The 18,678-nt window shown below is 43.5% G+C and overlaps 4 protein-coding genes across 7 annotated transcripts; 1 reads left to right on the forward strand and 3 right to left on the reverse strand.

Annotated features, from left to right (window-relative positions):
- Positions 1–552: 552 nt before the first annotated feature.
- On the reverse strand, positions 553–2,010 carry LOC141930818 (olfactory receptor 5T17-like). Of its 2 annotated transcripts, XM_074842164.1 has the most exons (2): positions 1,975–2,010; positions 553–1,446 (listed from the first exon to the last, which is right to left on the reverse strand). In XM_074842164.1, exons 1-2 carry the CDS (start codon positions 2,008–2,010, stop codon positions 553–555), a joined length of 930 nt encoding a protein of 309 aa, XP_074698265.1. The 2 variants fall into 2 exon arrangements, with proteins under 2 accessions (XP_074698265.1, XP_074698266.1); XM_074842165.1 differs by lacking the exon at positions 1,975–2,010 and having other exon boundaries at positions 553–1,497.
- A 3,199-nt stretch (positions 2,011–5,209) lies between these two features.
- Positions 5,210–8,445, forward strand: LOC141930816 (olfactory receptor 9G19-like). Of its 3 annotated transcripts, XM_074842161.1 has the most exons (3): positions 5,210–5,234; positions 6,941–6,953; positions 7,521–8,445. In XM_074842161.1, the coding sequence occupies exons 1-3, from the start codon at positions 5,210–5,212 to the stop codon at positions 8,443–8,445; spliced, it is 963 nt and encodes a 320-aa protein (XP_074698262.1). The 3 variants fall into 3 exon arrangements, with proteins under 3 accessions (XP_074698262.1, XP_074698263.1, XP_074698261.1); XM_074842162.1 differs by lacking the exons at positions 5,210–5,234; positions 6,941–6,953 and adding an exon at positions 7,242–7,258 and having other exon boundaries at positions 7,509–8,445; XM_074842160.1 differs by lacking the exons at positions 5,210–5,234; positions 6,941–6,953 and having other exon boundaries at positions 7,510–8,445.
- A 3,367-nt stretch (positions 8,446–11,812) lies between these two features.
- On the reverse strand, positions 11,813–12,811 carry LOC141930812 (olfactory receptor 5AK3-like). The gene has a single exon (XM_074842155.1). The coding sequence runs from the start codon at positions 12,809–12,811 to the stop codon at positions 11,813–11,815; it is 999 nt and encodes a 332-aa protein (XP_074698256.1).
- A 1,238-nt stretch (positions 12,812–14,049) lies between these two features.
- LOC141931020 (olfactory receptor 5AR1-like) lies at positions 14,050–17,546 on the reverse strand. The gene is made up of 7 exons (XM_074842628.1): positions 16,566–17,546; positions 15,863–15,932; positions 15,304–15,442; positions 15,122–15,178; positions 14,964–15,010; positions 14,393–14,440; positions 14,050–14,114 (listed from the first exon to the last, which is right to left on the reverse strand). Exons 1-7 carry the CDS (start codon positions 17,544–17,546, stop codon positions 14,050–14,052), a joined length of 1,407 nt encoding a protein of 468 aa, XP_074698729.1.
- Between the last annotated feature and the right edge of the window lie 1,132 nt (positions 17,547–18,678).

The raw sequence follows: 18,678 nt of genomic DNA on the forward strand, positions 1-18,678 counted from the left end.
TAGATATCTTATCTAGCTTTATCCTTTAGGTAATAGGACAGATATCTCAGAGCAGTGCCTAACATAGATGAGATAAATGCTGGTTTTTCCTGTAAAAAAAAAAAAAAAATGTATTTCATGAATTAATTTCATTAAATTGCCTGTACTTGTACAGGAAAGATTCATTGCCCTTTAAAGATAAGGGAGCAAGGCCCTGAAAATAAAGTGAGGTCATAAGGCAGGTTTTAAGCTATAAACTGGGAGATGCTCATGACTGTGGAAGAGCATTTTAACAGGGGTATCAAGGAACCTGGAGCTAACATCCAGCGTATATCTGAAAAGACCAAGAGAGGGGAACAAAAGTTACACATAATAAAGTACAGAAGACTAATCAGAGTGTCTATGGTATCTGGTGACTGGCACAAGCCAGTAGTAGAAAGAAAGAAAGACTTGGAAATGTTACCAAACAAATCTGGAAGCCTAAGTAATGGAGTGGGGAAACAAAAATCCTCGGTTCAAGTGAAGCTATGGTGTCCTCTGTCACAAAACCAGCAGATAATTATCATGCCAAAGCTACTTCCACATGACAAACTCCTTCAGGGCATTCTTCACCTCCCTGTTCCTGAGGCTGTAGATCAGGGGGTTCAGCATGGGCACCACCAGCGAGTAAAACACAGCAAAGATCTTGTCCGTGCTCAGGGTGGTGCTGGCCTTTGGTCGGAAGTTCAGGGCAAGGATAGACCCGTGGAAGATGGTGACTCCGGCCAGATGGGAGGTGCAAGTAGAGAAGGCTTTGTGCCGGCCCTTAGCAGAGCTGATCTTTGAGACAGCAGAGAGGATGAAGGTGTAGGAGACCAGGATGGCTGAGATGGTCACCATCTCCACCAGTCCTGCGAGGCCAAATATCAGCTGCCTGTTGAAGTGTGTGTCAGAGCAGGAGAGCGCTAGAACAGGCACGATGTTGCAGTAGAAATGGTCAACCTTGGCTGGCTGGCAGAAAGGCAGGCTGAAGGTGAAGTCCGTGTGCACCAAAGAGTGTAACAAGCCAAGCACGTACGAACTGGTCACCAGCAGGATGCAGACCCTGGGAGACATGATGGATGGGTAAAGCAAAGGGCAGCAGATGGCCACGTAGCGGTCATATGCCATTGCAGCCAGAAGGAAGCACTCGGTGGTCCCAAAACCTATAAAAAAAAAGAGCTGGGCGGCGCAGCCGGCTAGAGAGATTGTTTTCTTCTCCATCAGAAGGTTCATTAATGTCCTTGGTGCCACCACTGATGAGTAGCAAGCATCTAGGAGAGATAAATTGCTAAGAAAAAAGTACATGGGTGATTGAAGCTGACTGCTGCTCCTGATCAACACAACCATGCCCAGGTTCCCTGCCAGTGTGATGAAGTAAATGAGGAGAAACAGGACAAATAAAGGTGTTTGTAGTCGTGGGTTGTCTGTCAGTCCCACGAGAGTCAACTCCGTAACTTGCTCGGTTTGATTTTCCTCAGCCATCTTCTTCAAAAGCACTGTAAGTTATGTTCATAGAGCCATAATAAAAATAATAAATTAATGGAGAGACTCAGCACCTAAAAAGACCAACAATCCCCAACAAGCCACCGGCATGTCCATCCACCCATGATGGCAGGGTACAGGAGGTGCTTGCAGATGACCACACACCTGTCGTAGGCCATCACGTCCAGCAAGAGGCACTCAGTGACCCCCAAAACAATGAAGCAGCAGAGCTGGGCTGTGCACACCGAGAAGCTGATAATTTTCTCCTCCATCAAGATATGCACCAGCATTTTGGGGAGGATGACAGAGGAATAGCAGGCATCAACAAAAGCCAAGTGGCCAAGGAAATAGTACATGGGCATGTGAAGGTGAAGATCGGTCCTATTAATATAATTATCCCAAAGTTCCCAAGAGGGTCACTGTGTACATGGCCAGGAAAGCCAAGAAAAGGGGGACCTGGAGATCCAGGTGGGTGGTCAGCTCCAAGAGAACGAACTCATGCACATCAGTGTGATTGACAGGTGTCATTCTTTCTAACACATTCAACCTGTGGGAGACAAGTAAAGTGATAGACAATTATTTGGGCAGCTCAGCAGGACCCTCAGCTTCCTCAGTGTCACCAAAGGGAGACAGAGCCCATCCTATCCAAGGGTCATAAAATGTCAGCTGGACTCTGGATATCTGTCGGAGGAACCAAGCCTCTGTCCAGAGGCTTTGAAAGGATCCTGAAACCAAAACCTACTTGTCAAGCTGAACAGTGAGAGTTCCCACCTGGGTTTAGCATTTCATCTCCTACACAGGTTCCTATTTGTGCCTTCCTGGGGACACTTAACACAGGAGGAAGGTCAATACACTGGGCATTTCTTAGTAATAAACTTTTTTTTTTTTTAAATTAAGATATTTAATGCACCTTTTTTTTCCTTAGTAAATAACAGGTACATTTTGAAAATAATCTGTCTTTTAAAAATAAACCAACATGGAACAATTCAACTCGCAGAAACACTTTTTCTGTTAACTTTCATTTCCCTTTGCAAAACAAAGCAGAGCAAAATTGTACACATTTTTCTTTTAAAGCTGATACGAACACACAGTTTTCAGTATACACAGTCTTGACAGCCCCATAGGAAAGGAAAATCATGCTGGCACAGTGGTGACGGGGAAACTAACTTGGAAGTCGAGCCAAGGTCATACAAGCCAACACAGGAGCTGAGCAGGGCAGGGAGAGGAGGTAACGCAGCCTGTGCTGCAGGTAGAGAACACCCTCTTGCCTTGGCCATCAGGGCCATCCCTTGCCGTTACAGAGGCACCTATGAAAAGATCAAACACAACATGTCTCCTTGCTTTACATCATCTAAACTTTCAAGCAGAAGAGTCCTCTCCCATGTAGGATTCCTTCTGCTCTTCTGTCTTGTTGCTATAAATGAGATATCTTACACCTCTGGTCCTTTCTTTCCTCTCTCTCACTACCTTCAAGTCCATAAGATAAAAAGAAAGGGGTGCTTACTTTAGTCCCATGATGTCCCTTCATGTCGCACCGTTTCAGAGAAGGTCCAGGGCTGAGGACTGGCCAGAACAGAGATGCCCTCACCTTAGACATGACTTCTCCAACAAAACTCAGATCTTTGGTGCAGATCCATGCAGCTCCTTCAGCACCTGGGATGAGTTTGGCTGCTGCTCCAGACGATGACCAAGGTCATAATTCGTCTACAAACAAACGTTGAGAGTGAATTTTAGAACTCTTTTCTTAAAAGTCGCACCAAGGATGATTTGCTGCTGCACCTTCCAGAGGGCAGACAAGCCCCCTCTGTACTTTCTAGTGTTCAAGTGGTATTTATACTCGTTCCTGTGACCTTGGAGGCATTCGAGTCCATGGTGAATAGAAGCCTGACAACAAGCAAAATCCACCTGGAATATAAGTTTCTTCATCTCCAGGCTCACTAATGAAGCCCAAGAACAATTTGCTTTAAATATCTGGACTTAAGAAAATGTCTTGCCCCCTCTCCCATGCTGAGGAGAGGTAGCGGATGAAAAGTGAATGTCTACATGATTCACCAAAAGCAAATCCCAACTTTTTTCTGCAGTTACTCCTCATTACTATTTAACTTTCTCAAGTGTCTTTCCTAGTGACACTTAAGCTGGATTTCAGCAACCAAAGACATTTTTTGCAACTATTTCCTGCTGTCATGATCTCCCCTTGTTACCACCGTCTTGCTCCAAAAGCCACCTCAAATGTTGATCTTTGTCTTTGCTGGCTTTGGTAAGACAGTAATTGTCCCTCTACTAAATTTTTTCACGGTTTGGTGTTTTTTTACTTTTGCTATGAGCATTGATAAGAAGAACAAGGCAATATCAATCACCTAAACTCAAATCAATACCAGAACTGCAGTCTTACCTAAACAAAATTCTTTTCACTGAGATCTGTCCATGGGGTCCAAGTGCCATGACATGTATTATCTACAATACTGTGGTCTTGATTTAAGGATTCACAAAACACTTTTCTACCTGCTTTCTCAAAGAGATTTAGTTTACAGAGCTGGTGGTCCCTCTGTATTAGTTTGTTTGACTTTCAGAACCTCCAACAGCTGCATTTCAGGGACCACTTATTTCCGCTGTTATTAGCGGGTCTGTCCATATGTGTATTTGTTTGACAATGAAAATTCAGAGCTGTTATAAACCCCCTCAGACAAACTCTGCTTATACCCAGGCTGCCTGGTGACAAGCTCTCCCCATCACTTCACAACTGGTGTCAATGGCCCCATGGCTAAGAGGGATGCCTTCATCTAGTGAAATATATGAATATTTAAAGAAAGGCAGCAATTATTTTCAAAATTTCTCACAAGTAGGTCTTCTATTAAGTTCCAAGACAGACTTTTTCTTCAATGTTATTTTTTCCTAATGAGATTTGGGGCCAAAACCCTCGGCAGGCTGTGTACAGCCACTGCAGCCATTACATCTCTCTGAGATACAGGCAGCACTTAGGAGCAGTTGAACATGACCAGCTGGTAATTTCCCCTTCTGAAGTCACTCTGCCTTTATCTGGCAGCAAACTCACCAAAGACCTACCTGATCCCATATTCCCAGTTTACATAAATGCCACTGGGTCCCTAGCTTTCCACCAGAATTTGAGTCTAGGAGGACAAGAGTAGCATTTTCTGTCCAGTGTCCAAGGTAATGTCAAAAGTAGGAAAAGTATCATCAGCTTAAAATATTACAAAGTCTGCCAGATTGTGTCTGTATTCTTGCTTTTACTCCCTATTCTTATTCTGTTCATTAAATCTTAGTCACTCGGAAAACATACAAAAACACAATCTGTGCTCAAGTGTGCAACAATGCCAAAAATCCTCTAATGAATTTTAATTTAAAGGAATGCAGAAAGCAAAACCTACAAAAAAAAAGAAAAGAAAAAAAATAAGCTACTGAGAGTCTGTGTGGCTTCTTTCCCTAAGATACCTAGCAGTTTTGGGTCTCTAGCTCCTAAAAATTTGTCCTGAGAGTAAGAGAGAAGACACCCAAATTCATAAACAGAGTTGTGATTAGGCTGGGACAAATCTTTCACCTCCGGAAACCAGCTGGTCTGCATGGGTTAACAGCAGCACACAGCTCCCTCATAAGCTGTGCTTGAAGTTTCATTTCATTCCACCAAAATCTATGCAATTTCAACACTGACTTGATGAGCACTGAACTGCTCAAAGGGCGAAAAAAAAAAATGAAAAAGGTGAGATGTGAAATGAATCATTCGATGGCATCAGCATGTGGTGCACGGTCTGGTGCTCGTCACCAAGGCCAGTCCCCTGGATCAGCGTGGGATTTCTCATTGTGCATCCCAGCCTGCAGGAATCCAGAAAGAAATACCAAAATGAAATTGAAAACAACATTTTTTGAGAAATGAAAAGCTAATTATGGGGTTGTATTGTGGGTTTTTTTTCTTTTTCCAGACCATTTATAGCTACCTCAGTGCTTTTATTTAACATACCAGCTGTTGAGTTTGAGCATGATTTAGCTCAATGTTGTCTTATACAGGTGTAGACTTCTTCATCTGATCATGCTCCACCCTGTTGCCAGGTGCTCTAGGAAGCAATTCATCTTGTTCCAAAATAAGTATCCCAAATAGCTTATCCAAATATTGCATAAAAGTTCCCACTTCTCCCCATTAACTGCAGACTTCAAGTTCTTGCACCAGGAAAAATGGTGTCTGTTGTCTACACCCTGGTCACCCCCATGCTGAGCTCCCCCAATCCACAGCCTGAGGAACACCAAGGTGGAGGATGCTCTGGGGAGACTCCTAAGAAGGCTTCTTGTTTCCTCCCAGATGCAGACTGGTGAAAAGATATAATCAACTAAATTCAAGTAACTTGGATGTTCTTGAGATTGCACTTTTGTTCTGCAGCTGTAGTGATGAAAATAATGAGCAGGTAACATGGAGAGCCATGAAAACTCCAAAAAGTCTCTTTCTGGGGTGCAGGGAGTAACTCAGGGGGTCTCAGGGGGATGCACAACTGTGCAGCAATATTTTGTTCGGTGCAAAGGCCATAGTGAATAGCTGAAATACACACCTCGGGGACTGGGTCCTTAAGGAAACACGGAACGAAGCAACAGATAAATACCCCCAGCCACACGCCACAGGCAGTGCCAGGACAGGCAAGGACATACCTGCTTGCTCTGCCCTGTGAGATGAGCTGGTGCAGGGATGTCATGCAGAGAGCATCACCGCACTTTTGTTCTCATGATCTCTAAACTTGTGATCCCATCAGCGCTTGCTGGACAAGACCATGAGTAAGTATTTCAGGGCAAAAACAGCCAACAAAGGATATGGTGTCACAGATAGACAAAAAGACAAACCTTCAAGCGGATTAATTTTCCTTTTCTTTGTCTCCTCATCTCTCTGCCTATCCCTTGTGTTACCTGATGACAAATATTAGAATCAACATATGAGACCAGATGAGAAAACCATCAAGCTCACTGCAACACTAGGGGTGCTTGGAGAGGGTTTCACAAACCTGGTTGGAGCACAGGGAAAGTTGCAAGGAAGCAGCAGGACACAGCTCATGTTCCGGTCTCCCTATGGAAGTGTCTATCACTTTCATTGGCTATGAAAGAGCTTAAATAATTAGTTTTTGGACTGACAATGTCAGGTGAAATGAATTACAACTTCAGTAGATGCAGGTGTGTCTGTTCTCAGGTGGGTAAGCAGATGCACACACTAAATTACTGCTGCTTTCAGTACAATAATGTTCCTAAAAAGAGATCTTCCCAGATACACACATTTGTAATTATGACTTTTAAGGCATACATCCAACCATTCAATGTTTGCTCATGGGAAACAGAAAACTTAACGAGATGGTGCTTTTACTGGTATGACTCAGGAAAACAAATGTAATGACACTGTGTTGGTTTGTACCAGATGGCAAGTCTACAGGCATTTGTCTTCAATGTGCACCTCCAGTTTCTCCATATATAGTTCAAATTAAGCAGTCTCAGTGTACGAGTAATTTAATGCAACACCAAGACTGAGATTTCACATTCACAAAAGTCAGGGAATACACAGTCAGCAAATACCTACAGAGATACATGTATACATATGTACATGTATATACCCACCCATATTTTCATAGCCTGTTTCCTGTAAATATTTTATTCAGAATTTAATGCATTATATGCAATTTATAGAAATTGTTTGTGTGCATACCCGTATGCACTGCACCATGTACAGTGTACGTACGTTCACGGCAAGTGCAGCTTTCAAAGTGATTCAAAGTAACGCAAACACCAAACCTTTATTTGACATAAAATAGCACAACCAAAATCATAACAGTGCAGCCCTTCTCAATACAAAATTTACTCTGCTTTTTTTCTTTTGTCTCTGTGTCTCTGTGTGTGTGTGTGTGTGTGTGTAGCTGCGTTTTGGTACAGAGAACAATGCCAGCAACATGGAAGCCCTTCTCTTAGTCGGTGTCTCCAGACCCTGCACTGCAAATACCAAATAGCCACCGTGATCCGTGTCTCCAGGTCAGTGCCTTTCACCTGCCCATGGAAGAGAGGAACCGCAGTTTGGTCACTAGCTTCATCCTCCTGGGGTTCACTACTGACCCGAAGCTGCAGCTTCTCTTGTTCATAGTGTTCACTTTAGCCTATGTCACCACCCTCATGAGCAACATCACCCTCATCGTGGTGATACGCCGTAGCTCACAGCTCCATACTCCAATGTACTTCTTCATTGGGAACTTGTCCTTCCTGGATCTCTGGTATTCCTCCGTCTACACCCCCAAGGTCCTGCTGAACTGCGTCTCCGAGGACAAGAGCATCTCCTTCGCTGGGTGTGCTGCTCAGTTCTTTGTCTCTGGTGGCTTGGCCTACACCGAGTGCTACCTGCTAGCGGCAATGGCCTACGACCGGTATGCAGCCATCTCCAACCCACTGCTCTACACTTCTGCCATGTCCCAGAAGCTGTGCATGGGGATGGTGGCTGCTTCCTACCTCAGCGGCTTTGCCAACTCCACCCTCATTACCAGCCGCACGTTTGCCCTCAGCTTTTGCGACGCCAATGTCATCGATGACTTCTTCTGCGACCTGCCCCCTCTGGTGAAGCTCTCTTGTGATGTGACAGACAGCTACCAGATGCTTCTGTATTTCATCCTGACCTCCAACGTCATCCTCCCCTCTGTGCTCATCCTCATGTCCTATGCCTCCATCCTGGCTGCCATCCTGAAGATGCGCTCGGCCAAGGGGCAGCACAAAGCCTTCTCCACCTGTGCCGCCCACCTCACCACAGTCACCCTTTACTATGGCTCCATCCTCTTCATTTACACTCGGCCCAGCTCCACCTACGTCCTGGAGAGGGACAAGGTGATCTCTGTGTTTTACACAGTGGTGATGCCCATGCTGAACCCCTTCATCTACAGCCTGAGGAACCAGGAGGTGAAGGAGGCACTGAAGAGACTAGTGAAGAGACAGACAGCTTCTTAACAGAAGAAAACCAGGGATTACGTCCCCAAAGATGCATACAGCAAGAAGTGTACCTATTTTTCTTGTTTGTGTTTTCATTTTCTTGTTTGTTGTTTTTCATAATAGGTGCAGGAGCATGCAACGTAGGAGCATAAGCTCTTCTGATCCCGAAGTGCTTCCTGATGGACAGGAGATGTGACTGTACAGACAGACCTCCTCTTCTTCCCATTGTCCCCATATATAATTTATATCTGCTATAAAATGGGATCTTAGTAGTGGCTGGACTCATTGTTGTACATCATCTTCTTCACCCTGTGCTTTATATGGATTAAATATTCCTTACTTATGCCCAAACCAGGCTGTCTCATGAAGTAACATGCCTCTGCTCCTGAGCTGTCCCAATTATTTCTTCATGATGCCGTATTGCACCACATAAACATACTTCTTATAGTCCTACACTATTTTCCCAGTGAAACGTTCACACCAGTGTGAATAGGGTGGGTCAGACTGGAAGAACCAATATCAAGAAGCGCAGAGGCATCTGGGATTGAGTTCAGTTGCCTGAACATAGACTATTGACACCCTGGAGATGCCGCTGGGGATGCCTCTGAGCTTTCAGATGTCACTCCAGAATGGCCCACCTCTTCTGAAGGTTGCATGGCATATGTGTCAAATGCACACCAAGGTCCTTGGCACCTCAGAACAGAGCAAATGGCACCAGATTTCTACATGAGGGCAACCAAACCCAGACCTGGGGAATTTCACTGCATCTTGCTCCTTTCCTGCACCTTTAGCAAAAATTTCCCAGTACTGCTTTGTAGGAAAACATGCAAGAAAGGTGAAGTGGTTTCTTAGTTATTAAAGTATCTTTATTCCCTTTATAAATTTTCAGTCCTACTGAAAGAAAAAAAAAAGACACAATAAAGCTATTATTATTATTGTTGTTGTTGTTGTTATTAACTGTTGAGAGGAAGGATTAGGCGGTCTGAAGTAGATTCATCTCCTTCAAATTTAGATAAATAAAAACTGAGTGTTTAAGTCAGAGTTCCATGTCTCCATTTGCGATTAATAAAGGTGTGTTTCTATTTTTCTGTTTTCTGTTCAGACAAAGAGTGCAGTTTAAAGAGTTCAAGTTTGAAGATCTCCCAGCTTTCTCCCCTCACTGTGTTTTCATTCACATTGCAGACTGGGGTCAGGCTACATGAGCTGGGATCCTTTTGGATGAAAACAAACTGAAAATGGGCTTGAGGGGGGCACCTAATGCAGTTAGACCTCCAGTAGGTGTTCAGATCCCCAGACCAGAATAAATTGAATCTAGAGAAAACTCTTCTGAAATGTGTATATTCATGGTACCAGTCCTTTTGATGTTCAGATCTGCTCCCGTTGCACCACATCCGTCCTAACCATCTGTCCTAGGATGTGTTAAAACACCTTCTTATTCCCATTTTAGAGGGGATCTGGCTGACTATCTCATAATTAGACAACCAAATTTTTAGATGTTGAGAGCCAGGTGAACCCATTCCCATGTTTATTCTCCAGCCCCAGATTTGTAATGGTAGGAAAATCATGTTTATGAAAACCAGTCAGATATGGAGGATGTATGTAGTGTACTTCAACTTGCCTCACAGTTTAAGAATTAAAAAAGACACAAGCAAATCTATCTCAAGGCAATTAATGAGAAGAAATTCAAAGTATGAGGTGTCCTTGATGAGGTCCAAAGGTGAGGGGAAATGCAACGAGCTTCCCCAGCTCCCTCTGCTAGGGGGCCAAAAGCAGGCAGGGACAAATCACCCCATTAGCAAGAACCAAAGGAACCACTTTATCTGCACATGTCATGAAGACAAAGATGTCTCTTTCTTTAACGAGAGTGTATGACCAAGCTTGCACCGGCACAGAAAGCCCTCCAGCAGGCCTGAGCTCCAGGCTCTCGCCATACAGGTGGTTACAGCTATTTCCATCACAAGTGATGCTTCTCCCCTTCCCAGAGCAAGAAGTGGTCGTTGGGGACCAATCACCCTTCCAGGAGTCATCAGTTTAACAAGACCTTCTGGGGTTTACCAAGAAAGTTTCCTAATCACCATGAAAGCTTCTCAGCAGGCTTCTAGTCAATTTACCTCATTCTTCTTAACAAGCCATGAGAGACTAATTAGCAGGGGCTAACAAGAAAGAAACTTTCTTCCTTGTTAAGGACAAAGTGCACTTCTACAGTTGTCTTGTTTGTCAGAGCTAGTCCAGGCCCCGAAGCTGGTGAGTTGGAGGGTCAGTGTGTTGGCATGTGACTGTATTAAGGACAATTGTGTGGGCCTGGAGGGATGGAGAGCAATGGTCCTCAAGGTTTCTCTGATTAAAGTGCCTGCCCCTCATCCCCAAAGTTAAATTCCCACCTGCAGACTGAGGTCCTTCTTTCTTGAGGGGGGTGATGCAGTGACCCAGCAGCACCCTGAGCTCCATGCTGAGGAGGCATCATGGTGTGCTTGGTGGGAGCACTGGTTGTGGTGGGAGCTTCTACCATGCCAGTCTTGGGTCTCCTCAGGACTGCTTCTAAATATTTCTATCCCATATTTGTTCCTGATCAGCACTCTTCTCTCCTATTGATCTACGGAATTAGCCATACTGTAGTTGCTAAAGTTTATTAGTCATTCCCCTGCATCTCGATTTATTTCAGAGGGGAAATCACACAATTGCTCAAAACTAAACAAAAACAATTATAATAAATCCAAACTAAGATCAAAATGCCAGGATAGGAAGCGGGTACCTGACGAGTGGGTAATTTTACCATTAGTAGCAGGAGGTGCCAGATGATAGCTCTCTGGTCCTTGAGCAAGAACACTGCAGAAGTTTCTCAAATAAATTTGAGAGTAAAGCTACAGTTGAGCTAAAATAAGTTGCAGAAAAGGCCTGACAAGCCTTGTTACAGTGAATTGTTGTTGTCAAACCCAGTGTCTATTGCTTGTACTGGAAGCACTAAATTACATGAGTCTTATGTTCAACAGAAATGTGCCCATTGTTTAATATGAAGAGAGCTCTGGTCATCATGGTCACGCTGGAAGTGATAAGTGTTATTTGTTGTCATTGCTCAAGACAACAGTGGTAATGCATTCTCAAACTAAAAAGGGTCAGAAGGGCTTCAATTCTTGAAATTAAAATAATGTCAGGCTGTAAATACAATTAAAAGTAGCTAACGCATCCCTGAGACAGGTCAGTGAATGGCCTAATCCAAGAGGAGTTAATGACCCAGCATTTAGCATCAAGGCAGAGGTTTCCCAACACAATCGTCCCCAGTAGCTCACAGGAGAGCACTGCTTCTTTTATACCATAGCAGTACAGAAATGGAAACTATAAACATTTCTGAGGCGACCTCTCAATTCCTCTGATGCACCAGGAAAAATTATTTTTCAGATGCACAGTTCCTCTCCATCACTCTCCCGAGCGCATTCTTCACCTCCTTGTTCCTCAGGCTGTAGATGAGGGGGTTCAGCATGGGTGTCACCACAGTGTAGAAGACAGAGGCCACTTTGTCGAGGTTCTGGGAGTGCCTGGAGCTGGGTCGTGAGTACATGGACGCAGCAGATCCGTAGAAGAGGGTCACGGCAGTGAGGTGGGACATACACGTGGAGAAGGCTTTGTGTTTGCCCGCCGTCGAGCGCATCCTCAGGATGGTGGCCAGGATGTAGGTGTAGGAGATGAGGATGGTCAGGATGGTGACAAACAGGTTGAAGCCAACCACAATGAACATCATAATCTCATTGACAGTGGGGTCTGTGCAAGAAATGGCATAAAGTGGGGGCCCCTCACAATAAAAGTGGTTGATGGTGTTGGGACCACAGAAGGAGAGCCGAAGGGCAAACCCGGTGTGGATAGTGGCATTCACGATCCCAGCGAGGTACGAGCCAGCTACCAGCAGCACACGAACTCTGCTGGACATGGAGACAACATAGAGCAGTGGGCTGCAGATAGCCACGTAGCGGTCATACGCCATCGCAGCCAACAGGTAGCACTCGGTGGTGGCAAAGACCGCGTAGCAGAAAAATTGTGTGAGACACGCAGAGTAAGAAATTACTTGTCTTTCTGCTAGGAGATCTGAGAGCAGTCTCGGGGTGATGGAGGAGGAATAGCAGATGTCTAGGAAGGACAGGCTGCTCAGGAAGAAGTACATGGGGGTGTGAAGCTGCGCATCCAGCCTGATTAACGCGAGCATCCCCAGATTCCCCACCAGAGTGATCACATAAATCACCAAGAAGACCACAAAGAGGACAGCCTGGACATCCCCCTGCTCTGAGAACCCCAAGAGAACAAATTCAGCACTGGGGGTGTGATTTCCTTTGGCCATCATCATGACACAGTTGCTGTAGGAAAGCAGAGATGCAGCAAAACACAGAGTCAGCATATTCCTGTTTTCCCCACAAAAAAATGTTAAAGATGCATTATTTTTATCAGGAAATACAAATTTCAGAGACAAGAACTATTGAACAACTTATTCAGTGTTTGCCTCAAAATGCATTTTAAAGTAAAGAGAGTGCATGATTGCATTTATTTCTGATGGTTTTATTCTGGTCTAGTCACTATTAATTTGGTTTGATAAAGTCACCGCAAATCAGAAGGCTTATTCTACCTCCTGAAGAAGTTAAGAAGTTTGTTACTCCTCTGATCCAAAGAGGTAACCACAGCAATTTATTCTGACATTAGAAATCTGTCTGCATTTATAAAACAAACAAACAAACAGACAAACAAACCTCAAAATCAAAAAAAACCCCACCCTTGTTTCAGAAGATTGGAAGAGAGAAAGGACTGGTGAGAGATCATGACATTCTTTAAATAATTTTCTTTAGAAGAGATCAAGACATTAAATAATTTGATTTAGGAGAGTCAGGACAAGTTGAAATAGAACTCTAATTTCTTCCCTTCCTTCCTATGAAAGAACTCTGAAATTAAGTTTGAAACAGGAGGTTTCATGTAAGTATTAACCCCCCTATAAATATGCTGAAACCCATATCATTCTTGTGATGCCACTGAACTGAGAAAGACAGTGGAAACCATTTTAAAAGATTGATACCAGTGTAAACCCCAACAATGCTACACTGCCATTATGAACTGATAATGTGATAAGATGCTGATAATGTGAGGTTTTTTTTAAAAAAAAAAAAAAAAAAAAGGTAAAATTAAGTTCATGTCTCCTTAAAACAGGAGTTAGGAATAGTCACAGAAATTGCTCACTGAGGGTTTTTGAACTGTTAAATAAGATACCAAATTATACCCTTGGAAAGGACCCTTCTGCATGAGGAAAGTTCAACACATGTGCCCTTGCTTGACTTACACATGAGCCTCCCTTAAATCTGGATTTAGTCAAACAAATTTTTATATTTCTTCCTAGCATTCAGTCAGTTGCAGAAACTTTCACACCCCTCTAAAAGAATTTGAAGTTTGCCAGACAACTCAGATAGTGCTTCTATGCCATTGTTAGGTGTTGGAAATATGAGAAAAGCTAAACAGTGAGAAATCTGTGATCTTCATAGCAGAACAAATAGACCATGCACCATCGGTCCTCTTATCTGCTTCATGTAAAAGGTCTGAGATAAACCAGAACTCGAGGACAGCGAGGGGTTTTTGCCACCACGATAACATGCCTCACACCTCCGATGCTTTGTAGATCCACTTCATCAGCTCGTCCAAGCTGCTGTCCTCTCCAGCCCCTGGACAATAATTAGGAATCCCAGTAATCTTAATTAAAATAATCAACTGAGATTGAGGGGCTGCTGACCTCTGGCAGTGCCTATGTATCTCGGCTGGCTTTACTCATGGCCTCAGCTAGTGGCTGCCTTAAATTTGGAAAAGCAACTTATAAATGTCTGGGTTTCACATGGGATATCCTGACCTTGGGTGACTATTTCGTGTGAAAACAGGCTCCTGCCTAAAGTCTTCCCCTTGCAACAGATCAACCCTTTGTAACATTATTCAGACTAAAACTCACCTGTTTGCTCACATCTCAGTTTTTGGTTTATCAGAAACGTGTTATCTCCTAGACAAAAATTTTATCTGAGAAATAAACCCCAATTTCTCCCAGTGTTGGTGTTAAAAGCAAAAAAGATTTGCCAGTCATGAAGGCCATCAATACTTGACCAAGAAAAGCCGCTGTTTATAGGCTTCTTTCATTGAAGACCAAGGGTTTTGTCACTGCCCTCCCCTTGGTGTCATGCAGAAAATTTCTCTTGGGAATTGATGACTTGGGAAACAGCTCCTTAAGGAGACATGCACTGATAAATAAACACAATTAGTTTCAGCAAGTTAAATGTAAGCTTGAATATTTTCTCTCACTTCTTTATATATGTATAAAAAATTTTTTTATATATATATATAAACTTATCTCTTGGAATATGTAATTTATCTCTTGGCATCACGGGGAATTAAAAAGAACCGGTGTAAGAAATAGAGATTCAAGGATTAAGAAATAGCTCAGTATTTGGAGAAGTGTTGCAAATGTTATTGAGGAGAAAAGAAAAACTATTCAGGAACCCTTCTGCTGCAATTTATTTTAATATTACCTGGGATATCCTGTTGTTTGAAAACCCAGAGAGTTAGATCCAGGCATCTGAGAGAGTCACAGCCAGGTTCATGGAGAAAAGTTTATCTTTTTTTTCTCTTAAAAGAACAAAATGGTACTAGTATCTGTAATTAGATCTTGTAGGGAATTATTTCCTACCCATCCGGGAAAAAATATAAACCTTTCTTCAGGAAGTTAATATCTGGCATTAGTGACCTTTACATCAAAGCAGAAGCATAGCTCTGACACTATCTTCATCCATTTTGCTTTTCTGTTCTTTCCAGAAAGTGTTTTGTGATGCTGAACTGAATTATAAATTACTGATTAAAAGCTAGTTTCACCTCATTTTTGAAGGACTCCAGAACACCACATGGTGAGCTGAAGTTTTCCCCTTAGGCTTAAACTGACTCTTCAGACTATGCCCCGAGTGTGACTGCTCTGAGCAAAATCCACATTTGCTGTGTCGCCCATCACCCTCCCCTGCCAAGCAGCAAGCAGAGAAAACTATACATTTTTTCCAGAAAAATTCATCTCACCCTGATGTTTAATATAGATGAGATGAATCAAAGCCCCCAAATGCATCGTTCTCTCCATAAGGGGAACTGATGGTGACTAATTCAGATGTGAAGGCCTACAATTAGATAGGATGACTCCTGGACCAAGATGACTCAACCCCTGAAACCTGGAAGCAGAAATTATGAATAAGCTGCAGCTGGGATGGAAAATAAACTTTGCCTGGATAGAGAGACACAAGGAAAGGAGATGGTGGGGGAGTTTTGGACAACGTTTGGACATCAGACAAGTTGGGTGCTTCTGACTACAATATATGGCCAGAAGCATGGAGGCTTTCTGTGCTGTCAACACCAGATGACACCCTGGGAAAGCCAGGATTGCTCAGACAGTGTCTTGAAAGACTGTTCTGGACCAAGTTGAGTGACTGCTTGTCATGGGATAAAACTCCACCTTGCTCCTAGGCAAAGGAACATGTCAGCATGGTGGCTCCAGGCTGGTAGCTCTCCATGGGGGAGACCCATCCAGGAAAGCAAGATGCCCAGTGCAGGTGGTCTGTGTGCAACATATATGTAGCATGGGAATGTGCTATCTTCCCGTAAAGACTATTCTTGGACTTATCAGAGAAAATAATACATCAGGTTTATTGTACAAAAGCAAAACCTTAGGCAACTACTTAGAAAATCTGAAAACAGTTATGAAAGACATTGTCCCTCTCCAATATGCAGTCTTTATTTAGCTTGTCTCCTTCTGCTCCAAGCCAACTCTTTTAGAATTTAATATTTTTGTAACATTGAGGAAATCCTCTTTGGTAAAAAGTATCAACTGTGCATGTCCTGGAGCTGCTTGCAAATTCATTTACTCCAAAAGTTTCACTGACAATTTAAGTGTTTTTAGGATTGTCTGTCTTTCCTGCACTCTTTCCTTCTTTCAGACATTGTAACTACAGGTAATTTATTTTCCAAGGGACCTGAATTAATTCATAATTCAAACTCTGCGGTGTTCAGCACAAGGTAGAGCATGTACCAGGTGTGCAGAAATGTACAGTGCCCTTCTTCTATCAGGTATCAGCCTTATTTCTTCTGCTGACTACACTGTGGCAGGTGATATCTGCTTTGGTTTGGTTAGAATGGGATCTGTGGGAATATAGGGAGGAGAGGAGCTTGTTCATAGCTCTTTTAAGGGTGCTCCTCACCTCCTTGTTCCTCAGGCTGTAGATGAAAGGGTTGAGCATGGGGGTCACCACAGTGTAGAAGACGGAGGCTGTTTTCCCTTGATCTTCTGCATGTCTGGAAAAGGAATGGAAATACAAGAAAGCCGCAGAGCCATAAAAGAGGGCAACAGCCATGAGGTGGGAGCTGCAGGTGGAGAAGGCTTTGTGCCTGCCCTCCACAGAGCGGATGCTCCAGGTGGTGAACAGGATGCAGGTGTAGGAGATGCCAATGGCCAAGACTGAGGTTGTTATGATGAAGCAAATACATGAGGCCATCACCACCTTGTTGAGCCAAGTGTCAGAGCACGAGAGCAGCAGGAGTGGTGGGATATCACAGTAGAAGTGATTGATAAGGTTTGGGCCACAGAAAGAGAGTCGGAGGAGAGTGCTGGTGTGCACGAGGGCATTCAGGATCCCAGCAGCATAGGACCCCACCACCAGCTGGACACCAACCCCATGGGACATGGCAGCCAAGTAGTGCAGAGGCTCACATATGGCCACAAAACGGTCGTATGCCATGACGGCCAGAAGGATGGCTTCCGTGGTGCCGAATATCGCAAAGAAGAAAAACTGTGTGATGCAGCCATTAAAAGAAATAATATTTCTCTCTGCAAGGAAGCCCAACAGGAGCTTTGGACTGATGGATGAAGAATAGCAGACATCCAGGAAAGAGAGGTGGCTGAGGAAGAAGTACATGGGCACATGAAGCTGAGAGTTGGTCTTGATGAGGACAATCATCCCCATGTTCCCCACCAGCGTGGTGATGTAGATGAGTAAAAAAATCACAAAGAGTAGCTCCTGCAGATCAGTGAAGCCCAAGAGAACAAACTCTGTCACACTTGAGTGGTTTCCCCCAGCCATTCTCCTGGTGCCAGCACAGAGGAGACAAAGAAACACGAAGAAGAGGTTAAATAATTTCTTCCAGCTCATGGGAATATGTAGTGCCTGAGGCTAATGCAGGATTTGATGTTTCCTGGATGAGCGCACCCACTCATTTGGAGAAAAAAATACTATACTTATCCTCGATAGGCAGGTTGAAGATTCAAAATAATATGTTGAAAAATAATATACTGACAAAATAATAGCCAAGGGTTCATATATGGAAAAAAAGTCTTAAAGCTTAAATCTTAAAGCTCTGGCTGGCCCATTATGGAAATAATTGGTCTTGCAAAAGATATTGCAAATGATGTCCTCCCATGAACATCCAAATTCTTTCTAATATGTGGGCAAGTTTGGGAGGATTTCCTTCCCTTTGTTGGGAAGGATGTTCTTATTTAGGGACAAGTAAATACAATAATATCCTGCCTTAATTTGCTACATTAATTAGTGTTGCATTAAATAGATAACAGACCACACTGAAGTGATTTTCTGACTCTGTAGTGATATGTTTGGGTCAATTAAAATGAGACCAGCATGCCTGATTGCAATTTCATGTACATGGAGCTTCAAGGGAAAACCACCTCCTTCTAATCTGAATTATACTTGCACATCATCTTCCTTGCATCTCTTGGATCTGCTAATATCAGGAATTTTTATCCAAAATTTGAGTTAGGAATTAAGATTCAGACATACAGGACTATGCATTTTGTCCTTCAGGAAGGACCTGAATAACTTCAATATTGCTTCATGGAGAGGTTCCTGCTTCTGCAGGGAGTGGACACACCGGTTAAGGAAGCCCTTCCCCATCCAGCAAAAAATTGTCTCAAAACCTCTTAAAATTTCACCCTCTCTGGTCAGTGGCATCACAAGTCATTCTCAGAGACATACTCACTGGTCCTTGAGCTGAAGTTAAAATACAAGCTCCATCGGTCTTTCCAAAACCGGGAAGGTTTCCCTATTACATCCTCTAACGTGGCTGGAAGATTTAAGTTTTACCCCACGCCCACAGGACAAATTACCAAAGGGTCTCTGGGGCACCTGAAAACAGAGCAAGCCTTCCCCAGAGAGCCTGGGATAAACACCGAGATTTCTCTCCGAGGTTTTAGGGACAGGA

The sequence above is a fragment of the Strix aluco genome, chromosome 16 (genome assembly GCF_031877795.1).
Source record: "Strix aluco isolate bStrAlu1 chromosome 16, bStrAlu1.hap1, whole genome shotgun sequence".
Taxonomy (NCBI): Eukaryota; Metazoa; Chordata; class Aves; order Strigiformes; family Strigidae; genus Strix; species Strix aluco.

What these genes read in the sequence shown, in the direction of transcription:
- LOC141930818 (XM_074842164.1), bottom strand. Translation starts at nt 2,010, where the DNA reads ATGACACCTGTCAATCACACTGATGTGCATGAGTTC. An exon ending in ACACTGATGTGCATGAGTTC is followed by an intron (nt 1,447 to 1,974) that starts GTTCTCTTGGAG and finishes CAAGTTACGGAG; the next exon opens with TTGACTCTCGTGGGACTGAC.
- LOC141930812 (XM_074842155.1), bottom strand. Translation starts at nt 12,811, where the DNA reads ATGCTGACTCTGTGTTTTGCTGCATCTCTGCTTTCCTACAGCAACTGT.
- LOC141931020 (XM_074842628.1), bottom strand. Translation starts at nt 17,546, where the DNA reads ATGGCTGGGGGAAACCACTCAAGTGTGACAGAGTTTGTTCTCTTGGGC. An exon ending in TGGAGTCCTTCAAAAATGAG is followed by an intron (nt 15,179 to 15,303) that starts GTGAAACTAGCT and finishes TTTGATGTAAAG; the next exon opens with GTCACTAATGCCAGATATTA. An exon ending in ACTGAGATGTGAGCAAACAG is followed by an intron (nt 14,115 to 14,392) that starts GTGAGTTTTAGT and finishes ATTATTGTCCAG; the next exon opens with GGGCTGGAGAGGACAGCAGC.
- LOC141930816 (XM_074842161.1), top strand. Translation starts at nt 5,210, where the DNA reads ATGAATCATTCGATGGCATCAGCAT.